At 28.1% G+C, this 19,079-nt stretch overlaps 1 protein-coding gene across 1 annotated transcript; it reads right to left on the bottom strand.

The window, feature by feature from the left end:
• Positions 1 to 7,779: 7,779 nt before the first annotated feature.
• On the bottom strand, positions 7,780 to 12,923 carry LOC139426474 (uncharacterized). Its single transcript, XM_071185518.1, has 2 exons — positions 12,860 to 12,923; positions 7,780 to 8,186 (listed from the first exon to the last, which is right to left on the bottom strand). Exons 1-2 carry the CDS (start codon positions 12,921 to 12,923, stop codon positions 7,780 to 7,782), a joined length of 471 nt encoding a protein of 156 aa, XP_071041619.1.
• Between the last annotated feature and the right edge of the window lie 6,156 nt (positions 12,924 to 19,079).

Below are 19,079 nucleotides of genomic sequence, written 5' to 3'. Positions count from 1 at the left end.
TATTAACGCCACTTGCAATAAACCTGAATTTGGTTGGAGTCTTATGGAATTTTGGATTGGCAAAAAGAAAAGGAAAATTGTTAATATTATTTGGTTTAATTTTAAGTCTTTTATAGATAGCATTAATTTTATTAATAATAATATCACTGTTGGTGTTAAGTTTTTTGTAGGTAATATTGCTATTAAGTTCATTGGAAAGAAGTTGTTTGTAAAAAAATTTTCAAATAATTGCAAAATTATTACTAGCTTTATCAACAGTGGTTATACAAAATTTATTTTGAATATTTTTAATATCTTGTCTTAAAACAGAGTTAAAAATTAAATCCTTTTGAAAAACTAATTTGTCCCTTTTAATATTGATATTGATATAATATATATATATATATATATATATATATATATAAAGACATTTTTGAAAGTTATGAAAAAGAGTAGGGACAACGATTAGTGATGTTTTAATCATAGCGATAATTTTTTTAAAATAGTCATCTGGAGCTATATAAAGCTAAATAACTTAAAACTGAGCTAAATACTCGTATATTAATAAGCAAGCAAGTAAATTCATGAATTATTGAAAGAAATCATTTATAATGAAAGTCGCTTAAGGAATATAGATTTTAATTTCAGTTTAGTTTCTTTGCGTGAATTTTTCAATATAACTACTTTAAATTGTGTTTCGAAATAACTATAAGCAGCCTAAAAGTCTCAATTAAAGAATTATAGAATAGCGCAAAGAATTAAGGAATTAAAGAACCTAACAAGCTCAATTGCAGAATAGCACACTGAGAAAAAATACCTTTATGAAAATGTTATTACCATAATGTCATTTTACTTATCCATTATTATTTTTTATTACTCTTTACGTTATGGCTTTACGTTATTCCGATGAGCAAAACACATTTTTACCAGTTCATATGATCGAAATAAATATTAACTGTATTCAGTATCGTTTAGTATAATGCTGTCGCTCAAGGCCAACTCCCACTGAGAAAAGAAGTATGGTCAGAACTATCAGAATAAGGTAAAATTTAACGTGTTTCTTACTCCATGGGAACGCCAAAAAGCTGAATGATTTTTCATGGCTGTTCTTTGGTAACGATACGGTAATTTTACGTTTTTGCAGTACTGTAATTTTACGTTAATAGGATGGTTTTTTTCTCCTCCCGCTTATGTATCCAATTCTTATGTAAGTACCAGATCTTTTGACTCATCCAGATTGATGTAATTAATTTAATTAATCCAGAGATCCTATCGAAATTAATATTAACTGTATTCAGTATCGTTTGTTATAATGCTGTCGCTCAAGACCAATTCCCACTGAGAAAAGAAGTATGATCAAAACTATCAGAATAAGGTAAAATTTAGCGTGTTTCTGACCCCATGGGAACGACAAAAAGCTGAATGATTTTTTATCGAAGTGCTTTGGTAACGATACGGTAATTTTACATTTTTGTAGTACGGTAATTTTACATTAATAGGGTGGTTTTTTTTCTCCGTCCGCTTATGCATCCAATTCTTTTGTAAATACCAGATCTTTTAACTCATCCAGATTAATTTAATTAATTTAATTAATCCAGATATTTTAATATTTTTCCCATGAAAATTATTTCTGAAATCAGACATACAAAAGTATAGTTAAAAATCTTAAAACTTTTTTTACTCTCTTCATCCATGGAGTACTTACAAGCATAAAAGTAGTCAATAGATATTTGTTAACCTTTCATGTGCTAGTTTTGAAATATTAAACAATAATTGGTTACTATGTTTAAAAATTAATTTTGCTTGAAAAATTTCTTTAATTATTTTAAAGCCTTGAAATTCAGAAGGAAATTCAGAACTCTGTTTTGTACGCAGTGAGAAGAATACATAATCAATGTACCTATAATTTTTTTTTGAATAAATGAACAGGTTTTGCGCTAATAATTTTCATTACTTTTACTAGAAAATAAGTATTTATAAAGAAAAGATTTTCTGAATATTCAAGACAAAATTCGATTAGAGTCTTGAACAAATTTCATTAAGCGAATATTATAATGGGGTATATTATAAATTTCGTGTCAGTTAAGAAGGCGCAGAATCTGATTGACTTGAAACGTAAAAGGAGTAAATTTAATAATCGTAAAGGGAGTCTGTTTTTCAGATAGATGTTCTCGTTTGTTCATTATATTCGGAAAATGCACTTTAGATTTCGAAATGGAATCATTTAATCTTTATTTAAAGTAGACATTATTTATTTATTTTTCATATTCTTTAGAAAAGAGTGGAAGTTTAATTTAATGCTAATGCATTTAATATTGAAATTTTATTCAACTGAATTCGTTCGTATTTGTATTGCAATATATAATAGGTTAAGTAGACTTACGCTTTTTTGTCAGAACATTTTAGTACTGAAAAGTTGGCTGTTGGATTAAGAATAAGAACAGTATTAAAAACTTAAAATCGGTCAATATCGCTTGCTTATCCAGAGTATTTGAAATTAATTAAATTTGAAAAAGACAGAGCCTTTATTAAATTTTGTTAAGCTTGATGAGACTTTTTGAACACTTTTTATTTTTATCATTGTTTCCCAGTTTGAATTGCTAAAATAAATTAAATTCTGTTCAGTAATATAAATTTTTTTGTTTGTGCAACGGGTTAGGACCCCCCCCCCAAGAGTTTAGCAACTTTACATAGTTTACAATGTGCAGTTTATCTCTGGTCTTGTTAGAGCATAGAGACCCATAATTCAACACATGGTAGTTGTCATTAAATTTTTCAGTAATGAATATAGATTATATTTGCAACTACCTACTTATTATGATTTCAAATAAAGTTGTATTCCATAGCTGACTGTTTTGATTAGATACCTTTTTTAATATCTATTGCACATCTAAAGTCTGATTCTATTGGGAGTTGAGGCACAAAAATTTAGATTTAGCTTTTAATGTTGCTCGGATACATTCATCTCTAGCTTCACATCCTCACACTTTATTTGAAGCTTTTGTCTCAAGTTTGGCACATCTTTTCACATCCCCGGAGTGACAAAGAAACTTATATTTTTCTTAAAAGCAAATGTGTTGTGTTGAGTGATTTAATATCATATTCACCTTAGTCTCGCGGCATTGGAGATTGGCGGCATACCACAGAACTACAATTATTGATTTCAAATTAATCCAAACATTGAAAATTTATCTTTGGTACTAAGAGTCTTTTAACAATCTTCTTCTTTGAAGCTGTTTGTCCTGCTTTACGACTAGATCGGTCGGGTTGGTCTTTTTGATCGCAAACCAGCTTTGAAAGGCTAAACTAATTATGTAAGTTCACTTGAATTTTCTTCTAACTTTTTGAGGACTTCAAAATCATTAAAGAAGAATATTATTATGTTAGATAATAAATGCATAAACTAAAAACCCATTGACTTTACCCAAAACAACCATAGCACTCAAATCACTTGCGTGTATTACTTGGAAATAGCACAATGTTTCTGCTCCATTGTTTATCTCTTATATCAACTGTGTAGACCGACTCTGCACAAGTTTTCTTTCAACAAAGAAAATCTACCTCTTGCTCGCTGCTGGTCACCTATCCCCTGTAGTTGCGTACTGAGTTCATTTCAGATAATTTCAAGCTACGAGCTCGTGATCGGCCTTAAAATGTCTAATTAGCCTTTCCGTCCGAGAAATGTGGAAAATTTTGGTTTGTATTTTATAGCAAAAAAAAGAACAACAAAAAAAAACATTTCGCAGTGTTAGCAGTTCTCGCTTGTTAAAACCTTGCTATTTAGTGCATGGAAAATAAACCTAAGAAGTTCGGACTAAAAGTATGACTTGCTGTGTAACCTGGAGCCAAACATTTTTTGAACAGTTTGATACATCTAGAAATAAATAAAAACAGAAGCACATACGGACATTGTTTCACAAATATAAAAGAAATCTGAAATGCTTTATTTATGATCTGAAATGTTTTAATTAAATTTTATTAAGAGCAAATTATTAATTTTTCCAGACAAAGAGTTCAGCTTGACATCTTAATAATATTGCAAAAAAGTAGCACAATAATATTAATATCGGTCTTAAACTGTTTAAACAGTGATTTTGAAAATGTTGAAGAACTTTTGTAAACCTTTTTTGTATTATATAGCAAGTGATAAGTGCAAGCAAGTGATAAGGCGACGAAGGACTTTCAAAATTTTTTTTTGAAATTATCAAGGGATTTGCTTGCAATTTTCGGAATTCATTTATATTGTTAAAAACAACTGCATACAACAAACACATACAACAACAACAAACATACAAAATTTCAAAAAATATTTCAAATTTTAAGAAATTAAAAAATTTAAATTTTAGAATTTATTATGTTTTTTTATATTACTCCTCGCGTCTGAAATTTTGTCAAAATGACAAAATTCTTCTAAAATATTACATATTAAGTAATATTGAAAAAATTGTTGGGAGTACTTTTTCTATTTTTTATTATAGAAACGAATAACATTAAAAAAACAGTAAAAAACTTACATTTTTAGGAAGAAATCATCATACCTCTATAAAATATCATGTATAAAAAAAATTCAATTTTCTTAATTCAAAAAACTTTTCCAACAAAATGTTAATAATATTCATAAACATATAGCATTAAATTCTCAGGTCAATAGATTGAAAATTCATTATGCTGGAACAGTTGTCAAAAAAGGCATTTGTAAATTTGTCAAAAAAGGCATTTTGAGAAAAATGACTTTTACTACTCTTTCATTGCAAATTTTACTTCTGAGCAAATATTTCTTGTTTTTGATATAAATACCCATAAATATTGTCTAATGAACTAGTTTAATAATTATATACTTAAAATTTTTTCAAAAAAATTAACAAAATATTCAACTAATTTAAAAGTAATTTTAAACGAAACTAATTTTAACTAATTTTAAGCAGGCAAAAAAAGGTAAGCAAAGGGGTGTGGTCAAAACTGAAATGGCCATAACTTCATCAATTTTGCTCTCATTCCAGAATTTCTTTTTTAAAATGTTCAGTTAAATGCCTAGATTTCAAAAATATAAAATGCAAAATATCGATTTTTTGACAAATTTTTGCTTTTTTGAAAGTTCATTGTCACCTTATTCTTTTAAAATTTGGTTTTAAAAATAAAATAATTCGTTTAAAAAATATAGAGCCAATATAAATATAAATCAATTTTTAAATCTTAATTTTACTTTTTGTATTAAAATAAAATAACAGGTTTGATGCTCTTTTTGTTTTTTCTTCTTCTTAAATACTTCAAAATTCAAATTTAATTATTCATGAAAATACTTATATAGGTACTTCTTAAAAAGGTGATACAGGTGATAAAAGAAATTTCAAATTTAAATATTACTAATAAGTAGGGGAATACAAAAAAGTTTCCGGAAGCTCTTTTAAAGTATTAATTTGATAAAAATATAAAAGATTCGGAAATCTTTCAAAAAATATGAATACATTCTTGTATTTTTGAAGCTAAAATATTCTCTCGAGAGAAATATAACTTTTGTTTGTCAATTTTTCTGCAAAATTTTAAAAATGCAAAAAATAACTTTAAGCATTTCATACACAATAGTTACTGAAAAGGAAAAAGTCTTAATTATGATTCCTATAAGATAAATTAATCTCAATTTGGAAAATTTATGTTTCATTTTTCAAAGAACAAATCTCAAAGAAAATTCTTTGACAAGAATAATTCTTCCATAAAACACATATAAAAAGCATACAATATTTATTTTAAAAGCGAATTTCTTTTACAATTAAGTCAACAGAGTTTGCCTTTAATTAAAGATGTTCATAAATTACTTACTTTAATTTAATTAAAGTAAGTAATTAAAAAATGTTTTGTAAAATATTTTTTAAAGTGGAGCAATAGTATTATTTTAATTATTATCTTTATTTATAATAACATTTACTCTCTTGCTACTTCTTTTGATTAATAATATAAATAAGTTTTTATTAAAGTTTCATATCAGGAGGATTTATAATATATATCTTTCTAGTGCCAAATTTTAAATATGTAATTTTAGTGATTGATAATCAAGATTTTGATACCGAGGAACGTTTTTTTTTAAATTTTGAATTCTTAAAAATATAGTATGCATGTCTAGAAATGTGTCAATATTCTTTTTTGTGATTTTGATACTTCTGAAAGACATTTAAACTAAGGAAAATAATTCTTAGGAATGGATGAAAGTGAAGTGTTTTGTGCCACAATATTTTTAATATCTAAACAGGATTATGTGTTTATACTCTTAAGATATAAGTTATATTTTCTGAGAGTGTAAGCTGAAGTTAAATGAATAATTTCAAAGCAAAGGAAAATCTTTGTAAGTTTTATTTTCTAAGAAAATTGTTAGATATTGTGGGGAGAATGTTACCGATAATGTCAATCGTCATCTATCAAAAGGTACCTCAAGATAATATCGAATTAACGCGTCTTATACACTGAGTGGCCAAATTATTATGACCACCTCTTCAGTACGCTGTTTGGCCACCTTTTGCGCATATTACTACCTTAATTCGTCTGGGCATGGATTCTATGAGATGTTGGTAGATGGTAGAAGGTATGCCAGACCATACTCGCTGAACTGCGCTTGCCAATTCCAGCAAATTTGATGGCACTGGATCCATCTGCCTGAGCTCCCGTTGAATTTCATCCCACAAATTCTCAATTGGATTGTCCTGCTGGAAGTATCCATCCCCGCCAGAGTACACCATTGACATAAACGGATGTACTTGATCTGCGATGATACTTAAATACCCTTGGGCATTAAGGCGTTGTGGTACAGGAATTAAAGTACCCATTCAATACCAAGAAAACATTTCCCATACCATAACGTTACCCCCACCAGCTTGAAGTGTCGCGGCAAGGCAGTTGGGGTCCATGCGTTCGTGCTGTTTTCTCCATATTCTCATCCTGCCATCTGCGCGATTAATTTGAAATCGTGATTCATCGGACCACATGACCCTTTTCCAGTCATCTACTGCCCAATGTTTGTGCTCATTTGCAAATTAAGGACGTCTGTGCTTATTTAAAGCAGACAGTAGAGGCTTACGAACAGGTCGTCTGCTACCATACCCTATACGGCGCAATGCGCGTCGAACAGTCCGTTCAGAGACTTTCACAGTTGCTCCTTGATTAAGATCAATTGCAATTTGTCGCACTGTTGCTCTCCTGTTGCGCTGCACAACTCGGCCAGCCTTCTCTTTGATCGAGCATTCAGTACCCTGTGACGACCACAAGTCTGACGTTGAGACCCGGTTTTTTGCTTGATTGACCATTCTTTGTACACATTAACAACTGCTGCTCTAGAACACTTCACAAGTGCAGCCGTTTTGCTGATACTTTAAGATTATTGCGGGTTNAGGATTGTGCTGGCCAACGAAGCAAGTTAAATTCTCCGTCATGCTCTTCGAACCATCTGAGGACAATGCCAGCTTTATGACAAGGAGCGTTGTCCTGCTGGAAGTATCCATCCCCGCCAGAGTACACCATTGACATAAACGGATGTACTTGATCTGCGATGATACTTAAATACCCTTGGGCATTAAGGCGTTGTGGTACAGGAATTAAAGGACCCATTCAATACCAAGAGAACATTCCCCATACCATAACGTTGCCCCCACCAGCTTGAAGTGTCGCGGCAAGGCAGTTGGGGTCCATGCGTTCGTGCTGTTTTCTCCATATTCTCATCCTGCCATCTGCGCGATGCATTTGAAATCGTGATTCATCGGACCACATGACCCTCTTCCAGTCATCTACTGCCCAATGTTTGTGCTCCTTTGCAAATTAAGGACGTCTGTGCTTATTTAAAGCAGACAGTAGAGGCTTACGAACAGGTCGTCTGTTTCCATACCCTATACGGCACAATGCGCATCGAACAGTCCGTTCAGAGACGTTCACAGTTGCTCCTTGATTAAGATCACTTGCAATTTGTCGCACTGTTGCTCTCCTGTTGCGCTGCACAACCCTGGCCAGCCTTCTCTCTGATCGAACATTCAGTACCCTTTGACGACCACAAGTCTGACGTTGAGATCCGGTTTTTCGCTTGATTCTCCATTCTTTGTACACATTAACAACTGCTTCTCTAGAACACTTCACAAGTGCAGCCGTTTTGCTGATGCTCGTTCCGACACATCTCGCACCCACAATCATTCCACGTTGAAATTCAGTTAAATCACTTTTCTTTCCCAAATCTGAGCAAGCAACAAAGTATAACTGATGACTCACTTGTCCAGCATTCCCGCGTTATAGTTATCGTGCCCTCTAGCGGCAGCGCCGTGACGCAATAACTCATTTGCATAAAACTCTGAGGTGGTCATAATAATTTGACCACTCAGTGTATAGTAGTGAATTGGAATTGTATTATTGGAGTGGTAGTTAAACTGCAATATTAACGAATATTTAACAATGGTAGGCAACAGATATCAGAAGGATTATTAATGCTTTGGAAAAAAAGTACTTTTCAGAAGAGAAAAGGTTTTATTTCTTCTTTAAAAAGTTTGGATCAAGTTAAATAGTTAAAAGTTTATTTTTTAATAATTAATTTTGAAATATCGTTGGTGCTTAAGACAATTTGCATAACTAGGTTTTGAATAACTAACAATCATAATTAAACGTTTTCAAACTTTTTTCGTAATATGAATAGTATTAGAAAGTTTTTTGTATAAACAAAAGTTATAATGTTCACAGGTGCTCAAAATTTAAGCATGCTATGAGTTTGGAGGCAAATATACAATTTTGTTTTATACACTACTGTACAATGTACCTTTGGACATCACTATATATTGTACCTGAACCTAAACCAAAGCACAACATTTATTTTTTATATATTCCATTATATGATGTAGTTAGTGTGAAAAAATATATAGTTTATATAAGTTGCTACTTATAGCAATAAAATTGTATATTGATATCCTTAAACTTGGAAAAGTGATAAAAGAATAAATACCCATGTATTTATATTGTATATTTCGTATTATTAAAAGCCACTTATGTATGATATCTATTTTCCGATTCATCCTAATACGGAGATTTATATTGTCACTAATTATTCCCGTTATTTTAATTAAAGACTCTTTATTTCATGTTACTAACTGTAATTGAACAAACATAATAATTTAAGAGGGATTTTTTAATGTTTCCATAAGACGAAAAACATTTTTTGAAACTACGTAAATGCGTATGTTTTTTTAATATTTTAAAAAAAATATGTAGGAGCATAAAAGAAACATAGTTTTTTGACTAGTTCATGTCTTAAAAACCCATGTATTTATTAAGCATTATTTACTTTCGAGAAAAAAAAAGCATTTTTATGGACCACTTTTTATATTAATTTCAAAATAAAGACAAATAAGTCACATTCAAATAAAATGTGACTGGCTTTAAAATTTTTAAAATTGCTACTTGCTTAACTAAATATTAGTCACATGAAAGGTTTTTTAAAGCTTTCATCTTGCAAAAAAAAATGAATTTTAAAGATGATTTATGGGTATGGGTTCCTAAAATGAGGAATAAAAAATATAACCGCGATTGCTTACTTGAGGAAAAAGGAGAGAATATGACTCAATTAATACTATCAATACACTATAAATATACTATTCAAATATACTATCAAGTGTTCCATTTTTTGTAAACTTTAGTATTAAAGATTATTTACTTTAACGGCGGATAATATACAAGTTTTAAAAAGAAATAATTGATTTCCATATAGTGAGGTTTTACAAAATTATTTAAATAAATCATTAAAAATTTGTTGCAAAACTTCTGTTATGTAAGACTAACGATTAAAAAAAAGGTAATCGCTTCGTTCATTATTGGGAATTAATTATTACAAAAAATGCTGAAATACATAGAATAATTCATTTTGCAGTCGGGAGAAGTATTTATTTACTTAACAAGTTGTTCTTCTAATTAACTTCAGATTCTAATTACGCTTTAGGAAAAGTAATTGGTGATATTTTTTAAAAACTTTCAGACAATTAGTTTCTTTAACACATTATAGTATATTTTTTTAGCTTGATTGAAATTGTCTTTCTTTTTAGGTATTAATTAAAACATGTAATTATGTATCAATAGTCTCATAGAAAAATAATAGTTATGTAAAAATGTTTTAATTTTAAAAAAATAATTAATAATCTTTTAGTATACAGCTAATTTATATTACGCCATATTTATCGATGTAAAATATGCAAAATTAATTCAATTAGATAACAAAATCACACAAGCTTCTTTTTTAAGAAAACTCTCTTTGTTAAAATATACAAAAGCTAACAAAATTCTTTAAAATTTTGAAAATAAATAAATAATTAACTTACTGAAACAATGATTAGTCAATTTTTTGTCAATTATTATATTTTAATTGATTCTTAAATTTGAGTTCATTTAACGTGATAAAAGTTTTTTTTTTAAAAATTTAGCTGGTTTCTAAAAATTTAAAGAAAATATCCGTTTCTTCGGAGTTTTATTTTCTTGGTAAGAATGAGAAAAAGCAAAAAGCTTATGCAACAAATAGTTTATTTTTAACTGATATACTCTCTTTATATATTATAAAACTATTCTCAATGTTAAATTAAATTCACTTATATATTTCGAAAAAAGAAAAGATCAATTAATTTTTTTTAACGTAAAAATTGACAATATTTTTAAATGACATCTGGTACATTTTTTAGTTAGACACAGTCTTTAGAAAATAATCTTATGTATTGTTATTAGACAATAATTAGTTACACTTTCTTAAACAATATCCAGAGCTTATAGCATTAAAAAATGAAATAACGGACAATACATTATTAATTTCTTTTAAACTATAAGCATATTTTTTATTTTAGGAACTGAAAGTGAAAACAATGTTTTTTTATATGAAATTGCCAATTTTTTTTAGCGAAATTAGTATCACTAGAGGAAACAAAAGAAGATCGAAAGCTTGTATTAAAAAGGCTTAACATGGTAAGTACTTTATATAAATCTTACGAAGCACTAACTTTATTAAAGCGATTAGATTCCAAAAAATATCAATTACACTTATACAAAACCGTTAATTGAGTTTTAACTTTCTATCATTACTTTTTGTTTTATTTTTTAATGACAAAAGCTAATCGATTTCATTATAGAAGTATTTCGTATGGAGTAACATTTTCGAAGAATGTTGTTTTTGCTTTAATTTTAGGATAATTGTAGTAAATAACATTCTTTTAGAAGCTTCGTTATGTTCAAATTTACCACTTTTATAGCAAAAGTTTAAACGTGAAAGATGTGAAAGCCTTATAAAGCAGCAAAGCTACTTAATTCTATGCATATACTTTAATTGAAAAAGCAAAGAAATCAGTCTTCCAGGCAATTGATCAAGAGCTCGACTCCCTCAACACATATCTTTCATTCATTCAGATTGGATAGCATGGACGGGTGTATATATCTATATACTTTTCTTTTCATCTTATTGAAATATTATTTATTCAGACGCAAATTGATATTATAGCCCTTCTTCACTAAGAAACATAAAGGGGGTCTTAAAATTAGGGAACGTTTAGGATATTATTGAAATTTATCTCATAATAAGGTAGTTTATCAGATTTAAGAACATAAATCAGAAGCAAAACATTTATCATGCTTTCTGCAAGACTATTGGTTCCATGTGTCTATCGTTTACAATTGAGTCACTGCGACCAATTTTCCAGAAATTTTGACTTAAGAGTTATTTTGGAATACAGCTACCCAGTTATTTCTGACTTAAAATGTCCGAAAGTGCCCATTTAACAGACAGAAATGCTTAGTATATTTTGAACGTGATGTAAAAGCTGTTCGAGCAATTGAAAACACTAGCTAAAAAATAGGTATAGTAAGGTAAGAGACTGATAATAAATTTACAAGCAATACTGAAATAATCATGCAAATGAAAACTAGAATATTAAATCTCTAATCAAATTATCGAAGTCGTAACTTTTTTAATCGAATTCGATAAAAACTCAGACGTCCACCAACCCGGTTTTGTCCAACTCTCCATCATATTTTTAAACTGAATACAGTTTTGCTTATAGAATTCTTTGAGCATTTTTTTTTTAGTTTCAAAGATAATAATGTTCTCAACGAAATTCGTCATACAAGTTGAATACCAAGACTTTACAACTTAATACAGCCTTGTAAGTGAAACATTTTTATACGAAAAAGGAAACCAATTTGAGGGAATGAAGATAAAAAAATAGATTTTGGTACTTACTTAAACTTTGAACAATTATTTATTAAGCGATGAGATTGAATGAAACGTTAGCCGTTGAGAAAGGATAAGAATAAAATATTTACATCTGTACTTTGTAAAATTGAATAAAAATGAGTTGAATTGAATTTAATATTAGTTTCATGTAAGAAAAAGGTAAGGAATGAATAAATACGAATGGAATGTCATAATATAGAGAAAATTCAAAAGCTAGTGAAATATGTAATGCTTATAATATTTTAACACCATCATTTGTTGAATTTGGCAGTATTTGTGCAGTTGGTAAATTTTAAAGTTAAAAAGTGGACATAGTTACAAGATAGATAATCGAAATAATCAAAATCCTCTTCTATATGGTATATAAAAATATATTAGGTGCATTTTAAAAAAGTCGTGGAGTGAAATTCCATAACAAAAAGATTACGTAAGCGATATGTCAAACAATTCCAAAATAAATCGATTAAAATCATTCTACACTGCGATGACGTTTGGGACCAATTAGCCCACTCTCATTTTTTGTTGTGTAAGTCGAAAAATAAATGACTGATAATGTTTAGTGTTTCTGAATTTTCATAATGTAATCCAATTTAAGAGCATATTTGATTGTTTAAGTATATATGTATGTCAACTTATAGAAATATAGGTAGAACCTTATACCCAGACTGACGGTAAGAGCCACAATGGGCCTCTTAGATACTTTACCCCAAGTAGGTTTGGGCATAAGGTATTCCAGTTTCACTATAAAAAACAAGAATATTCAAACGCATTTATTATTATTATTTATAGAGAAAAGGATACTCAATTATCTAAGAAACTAATGTATACATATAACTGAAAAGACTAAAAGACTAACTAACGATTAAGACTATATAAATTTCAAAGACAAAATGAACTTATTTTAATTTTACCAAAAGTAAGTGCTTTTTAATTGATTTCATTACTATCTGAGTAACTAAAGCAAGTGGCTTAGATGAAAAATTAAGAAAATTTTAATAAAGGAAGTATGGACAAATATCGAATGCAGTTTTGTCTACAGTATTTTCTGTAGAAAAATCTAACGTAAATCGTTATATCTTTTGAGCCCAATAAATCTCAGCTTCAAAATCCCTTAAAGCATCAAATAGTGAAAAAAAATATCGAAAAGAAACTTCTAACTTGCTGCATTTGAAGTGCATTTTCCTCGATATTTTAGTAAAGTGGTTTTTATATTATTTCAATATTTATAGATGTTATAATATTTTAGTATTCATCTGATTAATAAATGGAAATTAAGCTTTTTTTTAATGACGAACAGAGTAATAATAAAACTGAGAGTTACTTTAGCGTACTTTTAATGGGATACCAATCAATATCATTTATTTAAATTTAATGAGAAAAACTTAGACGTAATAGAATGTAATAAAAAGTATAGCTGTAATTAGAATTTTCAGATGTGATTAGAATTTTATTCAAAACACGAAGGCAGATTTTGATCGAAAAAACTCATATTTAAATTTTTAATGAAGGTTAATATCTGTTTTTCGAATTATTTACAGATTTATAGAATTTTTCAGGTCTGACTAAAGATTAAATTGCAACAATAAATTCTTTTACAAATTATAATTGCTTACAAATTTCAGTCAATTATTTCAAGTTTTGTTTCGCACAAATTTTCCAGTCAATAATTTCCGATGATAGCCAGTTTTACTTATTTGTTTGCATTTTATTTTATCTTGTAAAAGAATCACTATTCATAGTCACAGCCAGTCTATAAATATTTCACATTTTAAAATTTTTATTTAATCATTGAGTCATTTATTAAATCATTTAAAAGTTAAATTTTTAATTTGCACTTTACTTTTTTGATGCTATTTAACTGTTATCACTGTTTATAAATAAATTAAAGAGTGGAAAGGTGAATTTCCGTTATATATTTATTCTGTACTACATCAATCATCCTTTTATTTCATGTTTTGATTTATTTCTTATTTTTTATCTTGTTTTTAATTATTGACTAAACCTACAACTTATTCTTTCCAGAAAAATTCAGATTTTAAATTTATTTAAAAGTTATAATATTGAAATATTTAAAGAAATTTCCATGAAATGAATGTACATTACATTTTCATGAAAGGAATTTACATTACATTTTCATGAAATAAATTTGTATTACATTTTCATGAATTTACATTTCATGCAATGAAAACATTTATTATTATTGATTTATATCACTTGCTACATTTATATACATGTGATAATTATTACATGTTACCTAAATCAAGAGAAGGGCGAGGTAAGAGTCAAACAACGCAATTAATCAGGTAGGCGTAAGCATTTTCAATGAATCTAACAAGAAATTTTGTTAAGTGGAATTTAAAAAATGATTGAAGCTTCTCTCGGTCAGCTAAATGAGAAATTATTAGAGTATTAAGAATACTTTATTCGAAGAGCTTATTAAACCATTACAAGCATATTTTTCTAGCAGAGGGCAGACATAATTTTTTTCTTATTTTATATAATATCTAATGGTGGCGTGTATATTCCGAATGAATGGATACAAAATATATTAGAATAAACTTTTTCAAAAACTGCAAAATTAATTTAAAAGTATTAAGTATAATTGACCAAAAATAAGTTTAAATTAATTTATTATCTTTAAACTTGCATGAACAAGCCTGTTTCACTACTTCACTTGGAAATTTTGATGCCGCTTTTCTTGATCTTCTCTTAAATGAAAGTGAAGCATAAAATTTTATTCGATATTCGAAAACTGGACTTTCCTATTTCGGATTCCATTTTCCCTTGAGATATCTTGGGATTTGTATTCTTCTGAGAATAGAAATGTTTGCTTTACTTATTATTCCTACAAGGCCATCCTGTCTTCTAAAACCTTCCACTTGGAATGGAAAACGAAAGTTACAACGATATGGTCGATAGTTTTCTTTCTTCAAATATCTTTTTTTTTGTCTCTGGAAAAGTAGAATTTATCAGGATGGGTTTATTTTAGTTCTTCTGTACCCATCTGCATGAGTTTATAGTAGCCGACAACTTCTCTTGCTTTCGGTAACTTTTAGTTGAGATTTCCTTTTCTCTAAAATTTAAGGAAACATTTTTGACCCATAAGATAAAATAAAATATTAAAAAATACAAGATTATTGCTTCTGTGAGCATTTCTTAATTTTTAAGAACAAAAAATTTCATTTGACTTTTAAATATTTCATTCTATTTGGCTGCAATGATTTATATACTTTATTCGTGATGTGATTCTTACAAGTCATTTAATTTTTATTGGTTAATTTCTTTACTTAGAATTCCTGCAAGTTCCTCCAGAATACAACTTCTACTTGGTAATCATAAGATTAATTACTACGTACATTCGACCAGTTCTTTTGCCTGGCTTATAGCGATTTTAGTGCTATTTACAATTGAATTAAATTGAATTGTGAGTATTTTAAATGAAAAATTACTTCAGTATCAGTTTCGCCCTCAAGTAAAAGTGCTTTGAGATGCATACAGTTTAGACTTAATTTTAACTAACAAATATAGGCTTAAAATTCAATTAATAAATTTTAGCTTAAAATTTAGGCTTAACATTTAATTAATAAATTTTAGCTTAAAATTTAGGCTTAAAATTTAATTAATAAATATAGCAACGGATTATTATTTGACTACGCACGCAAACCAAATATGACTGAATAACAAAACATTTAATTCTAAGTTAGAGAAAATTAACGTTGAGTAATTTACTTTACGTAATTGTTTTTATTTTCGTAGGCCTTTGCTTTAGCTTAGACTCAGACGTATCCGGATTACTTGTTCCTTACTATGAGCATTATAAAAATAATTGCTACATACCTGTAACGTCAACTTCTCCTTTAAGAGAGAAAGGTTTTTCAAGAACTTTAATAGTGTGACTAATGCTGTACTCATTTTTCTTCTTCAAATATTATTCAAATGCTACTTCAAAAGGTAGTTTCAAAAATAGAATTTTAAATGAGATAGTATTAACATCGCTTTCATTCTAAATTCTTTCAGATTTTCACTGCAAGATAAAAACAGGATAGATAATTGTTTACTTAAATAACAACAATACTAATTGTCATGATTTTTGTTTAAATGCATTTATCAGTGAATAATTAATTTATGAAACAAATAATTATTTTATAAAATTTACAACAGCATAAGTTTCATAAGTTTAATTTGTTATGACGGTACCAAAAAATATAAGTATTTTAAAATGTTATAATGCTTCAAATGAAATATTATGTAAAGTATAATAAAAGTATAAGATTATATCAGCAATATATAATGTACATGAACGCATAAACTTAACTGTGTAAATGCATGCACGTACTTAAAAGTGACTGAATGGAATAAAAATTGATTGTAATTGATCCTTATTTGTTGAGATTAGTAATTTTGTAGTAACATAAAAACAATTTCAGGACTTTAACAGCCATTTAGGGAAAATTATAAATGCACTTAGCAAACACACATTTATCTCAAAAATTTAAATGTATCACACATTTATCCCAAAAACTTAAATGTATCACACATTTATCCCAAAAATTCAACAGTATTACTCATTTATCCCAAACATTCCTTGATATCACCCATTTATCCCAAAACTTTCAACTCGTTCAACACTTCTAATAAAATAAATTATCATGGGAATATAAAATATTGAAATTTAAAACTAAAATTTAAATGAAATTTTCTAGATCCAAATTAATATGAAAGCAATCAAAAAGTTTTCTTTGCAAGTTCTATTAACATTTTATTTCGAAACTATTTTTCTGAACAAAATATATTTATGACGAAAGTAAGTTTTATGATACAACAAATAATTTAATATAATAAAAATGTTGTGTAAGTTCTGTTTTATTATTTCCTTTCACGTAAGATGAAAAAAAAATGAGTAGCACAGAAAATATAATTTATGGCCGTCTTGTTACAAACAGTATCGTTGATTTTAGCAACAAAAAATATACCTAGATATTTTTTGATACTAAATATACACGATATGAAACAAGATTTATAAAGAAAAAAGACAATGTGTTTGAATTTCCCTTGAGATTTAGTATGTAACTTGGAATAAAAATGAGATACTGATATGATAAAGAGAGAACTGTATTTCTCCCGACAGAAGAATATTTTCTCACTGTCTCTTTTTCGTTGCTTTAAATATAAAGTAGGATATTCCAAATCAATATTTACGAAATTTTATAAAGTATAGTCAAAATATGTAGTAGTTGAAAGCGTTGTATTTTCTAAGGTTAAAAATATATTCTTTACTAATCTGCTAAACTTTTCCTATTTTTATATTGGATACCCTTTTAACAAGTTATACAAAATAAATGAAATATTATCTTGTTTAAGCTTTAACCTCTTACTATGTCTATTAAAAAACTTTTTTGCTCGTTGCAGCTTGTTTGTTTAATTTATTTATACTGTCATTTTGTGTTTCGATATTGAGGAATATTCAGTTTAAAAGCCGAATCTTTAGTATGTCCATTTTTAGCCCTTATTTGTGCCTTACACTGCTTATTTCGCTTTATTAATATTGAAATTTAAATCTGCACTATGAATACAGAGTCGTACCTCGATCCACTATTCCCGCATTTTTCGTTTTACTACATTTTTTGGTATTATTTTAATGGTTCCGCATCAGTTGGTAAAAATGTAGAATCTTGGGATCGAATGATGGTGGTAGAAGCTTAAGTGTCAAGTGATACCGATGTAGATTACAATCAGTGCCAACGTATACAGAAAGCCTCGAAGCTGCTGAATTAATTAGGTACAATCTATGCCCACGGGACCTAATAGAAAAGGATCAGCAATCTGTTAGAAATGTCAAAAAATTATACGTTGCTATAAGAAAATAAGAGTGCTTAAATTGAAATTTCTAAATACTTTAAATAAAAAAAATGGATTTACTTATCGTTTCTTTGCCTCCTAAATCTGTCTGCAGTAAGTATAGAAAATTTCTTATACTAATAATAATCCCATAATTATTTTTAACATTTTCAAGTTATTATTTCATATTTTATATTAACCCAAAATCGTCATTTTCCTGTATCTGTCGTTCACAATAAATGTTACCTTCTGTAAAATTGATCTGTGTTCCACCGTATGTGAGATTTTCCTTTAACCTTCAAAACAAGTTTAAATTTAAACCGTGCTTCCACTTAAGCTCATAAATTATCTTGTAACCAAATTTAGTTGCAGTAAATTTGGTACAGTTGATGTAAAATACTTTTTCTTGTTCAAAATTTACACGATATTGTGGTTTTACCCTGCCCAAAATTTATAACACCTTTTCATGGGTAATGCATTAATGATAGGCATATTAATACTTAAGGTTATAATTACGTTCGACATGATTTAGAAGGTTATGTATGGATAAAAAATATTATAACAAAATAATTTTATTAATAAATGCCTGTTGAGAGCAGCGGTAACTAGACGAATCTTAAAATGTAGGAAAACTTTGATTTTTTGACATATATTTTTGAAATCAGGTGTTAATATTATACATACGATATTAATTTATTTTACAGAGAATAGCTCATGTCAAAAAATGTCAATTTCATTCTTCAGCATTTAAAAATATTTCATTTACAAACAAAGTTCTTAAAAAATAGAGAAATGATAAAATAAAAATATTGGAAAAATTAAGAAGCTTTAAGATTTAATATTAATCTTTGACTATGGTTGAGAGAGGGTTATTTAAGAGGTTTTAGGTTGAAATTTTCTTCTTTGATAAAATTAGGAGTTTGTTTAGGAAAGTCAAAGTAAACTTTTATTACTCAGCAACTTCGTTGTTAAAATATACTTTAATATGTATTTTCTACTGCTTTAAATTATAAAATAATTAATTGTTAGTTTTTAGGACGAA

This window comes from Parasteatoda tepidariorum, chromosome 1 (genome assembly GCF_043381705.1).
Source record: "Parasteatoda tepidariorum isolate YZ-2023 chromosome 1, CAS_Ptep_4.0, whole genome shotgun sequence".
NCBI lineage: Eukaryota > Metazoa > Arthropoda > Arachnida > Araneae > Theridiidae > Parasteatoda > Parasteatoda tepidariorum.
This window is presented reverse-complemented; position numbering and strand designations above follow the sequence as displayed.

Bases quoted from the DNA above. Each gene is read 5' to 3' on its own strand.
- LOC139426474 (XM_071185518.1), bottom strand. From the start codon at position 12,923: ATGCCCAAACCTACTTGGGGTAAAGTATCTAAGAGGCCCATTGTGGCT. The intron at 8,187-12,859 runs GTATAAGGTTCT...TTGCTTGCTCAG, and splicing joins GGCTCTTACCGTCAGTCTGG to ATTTGGGAAAGAAAAGTGAT.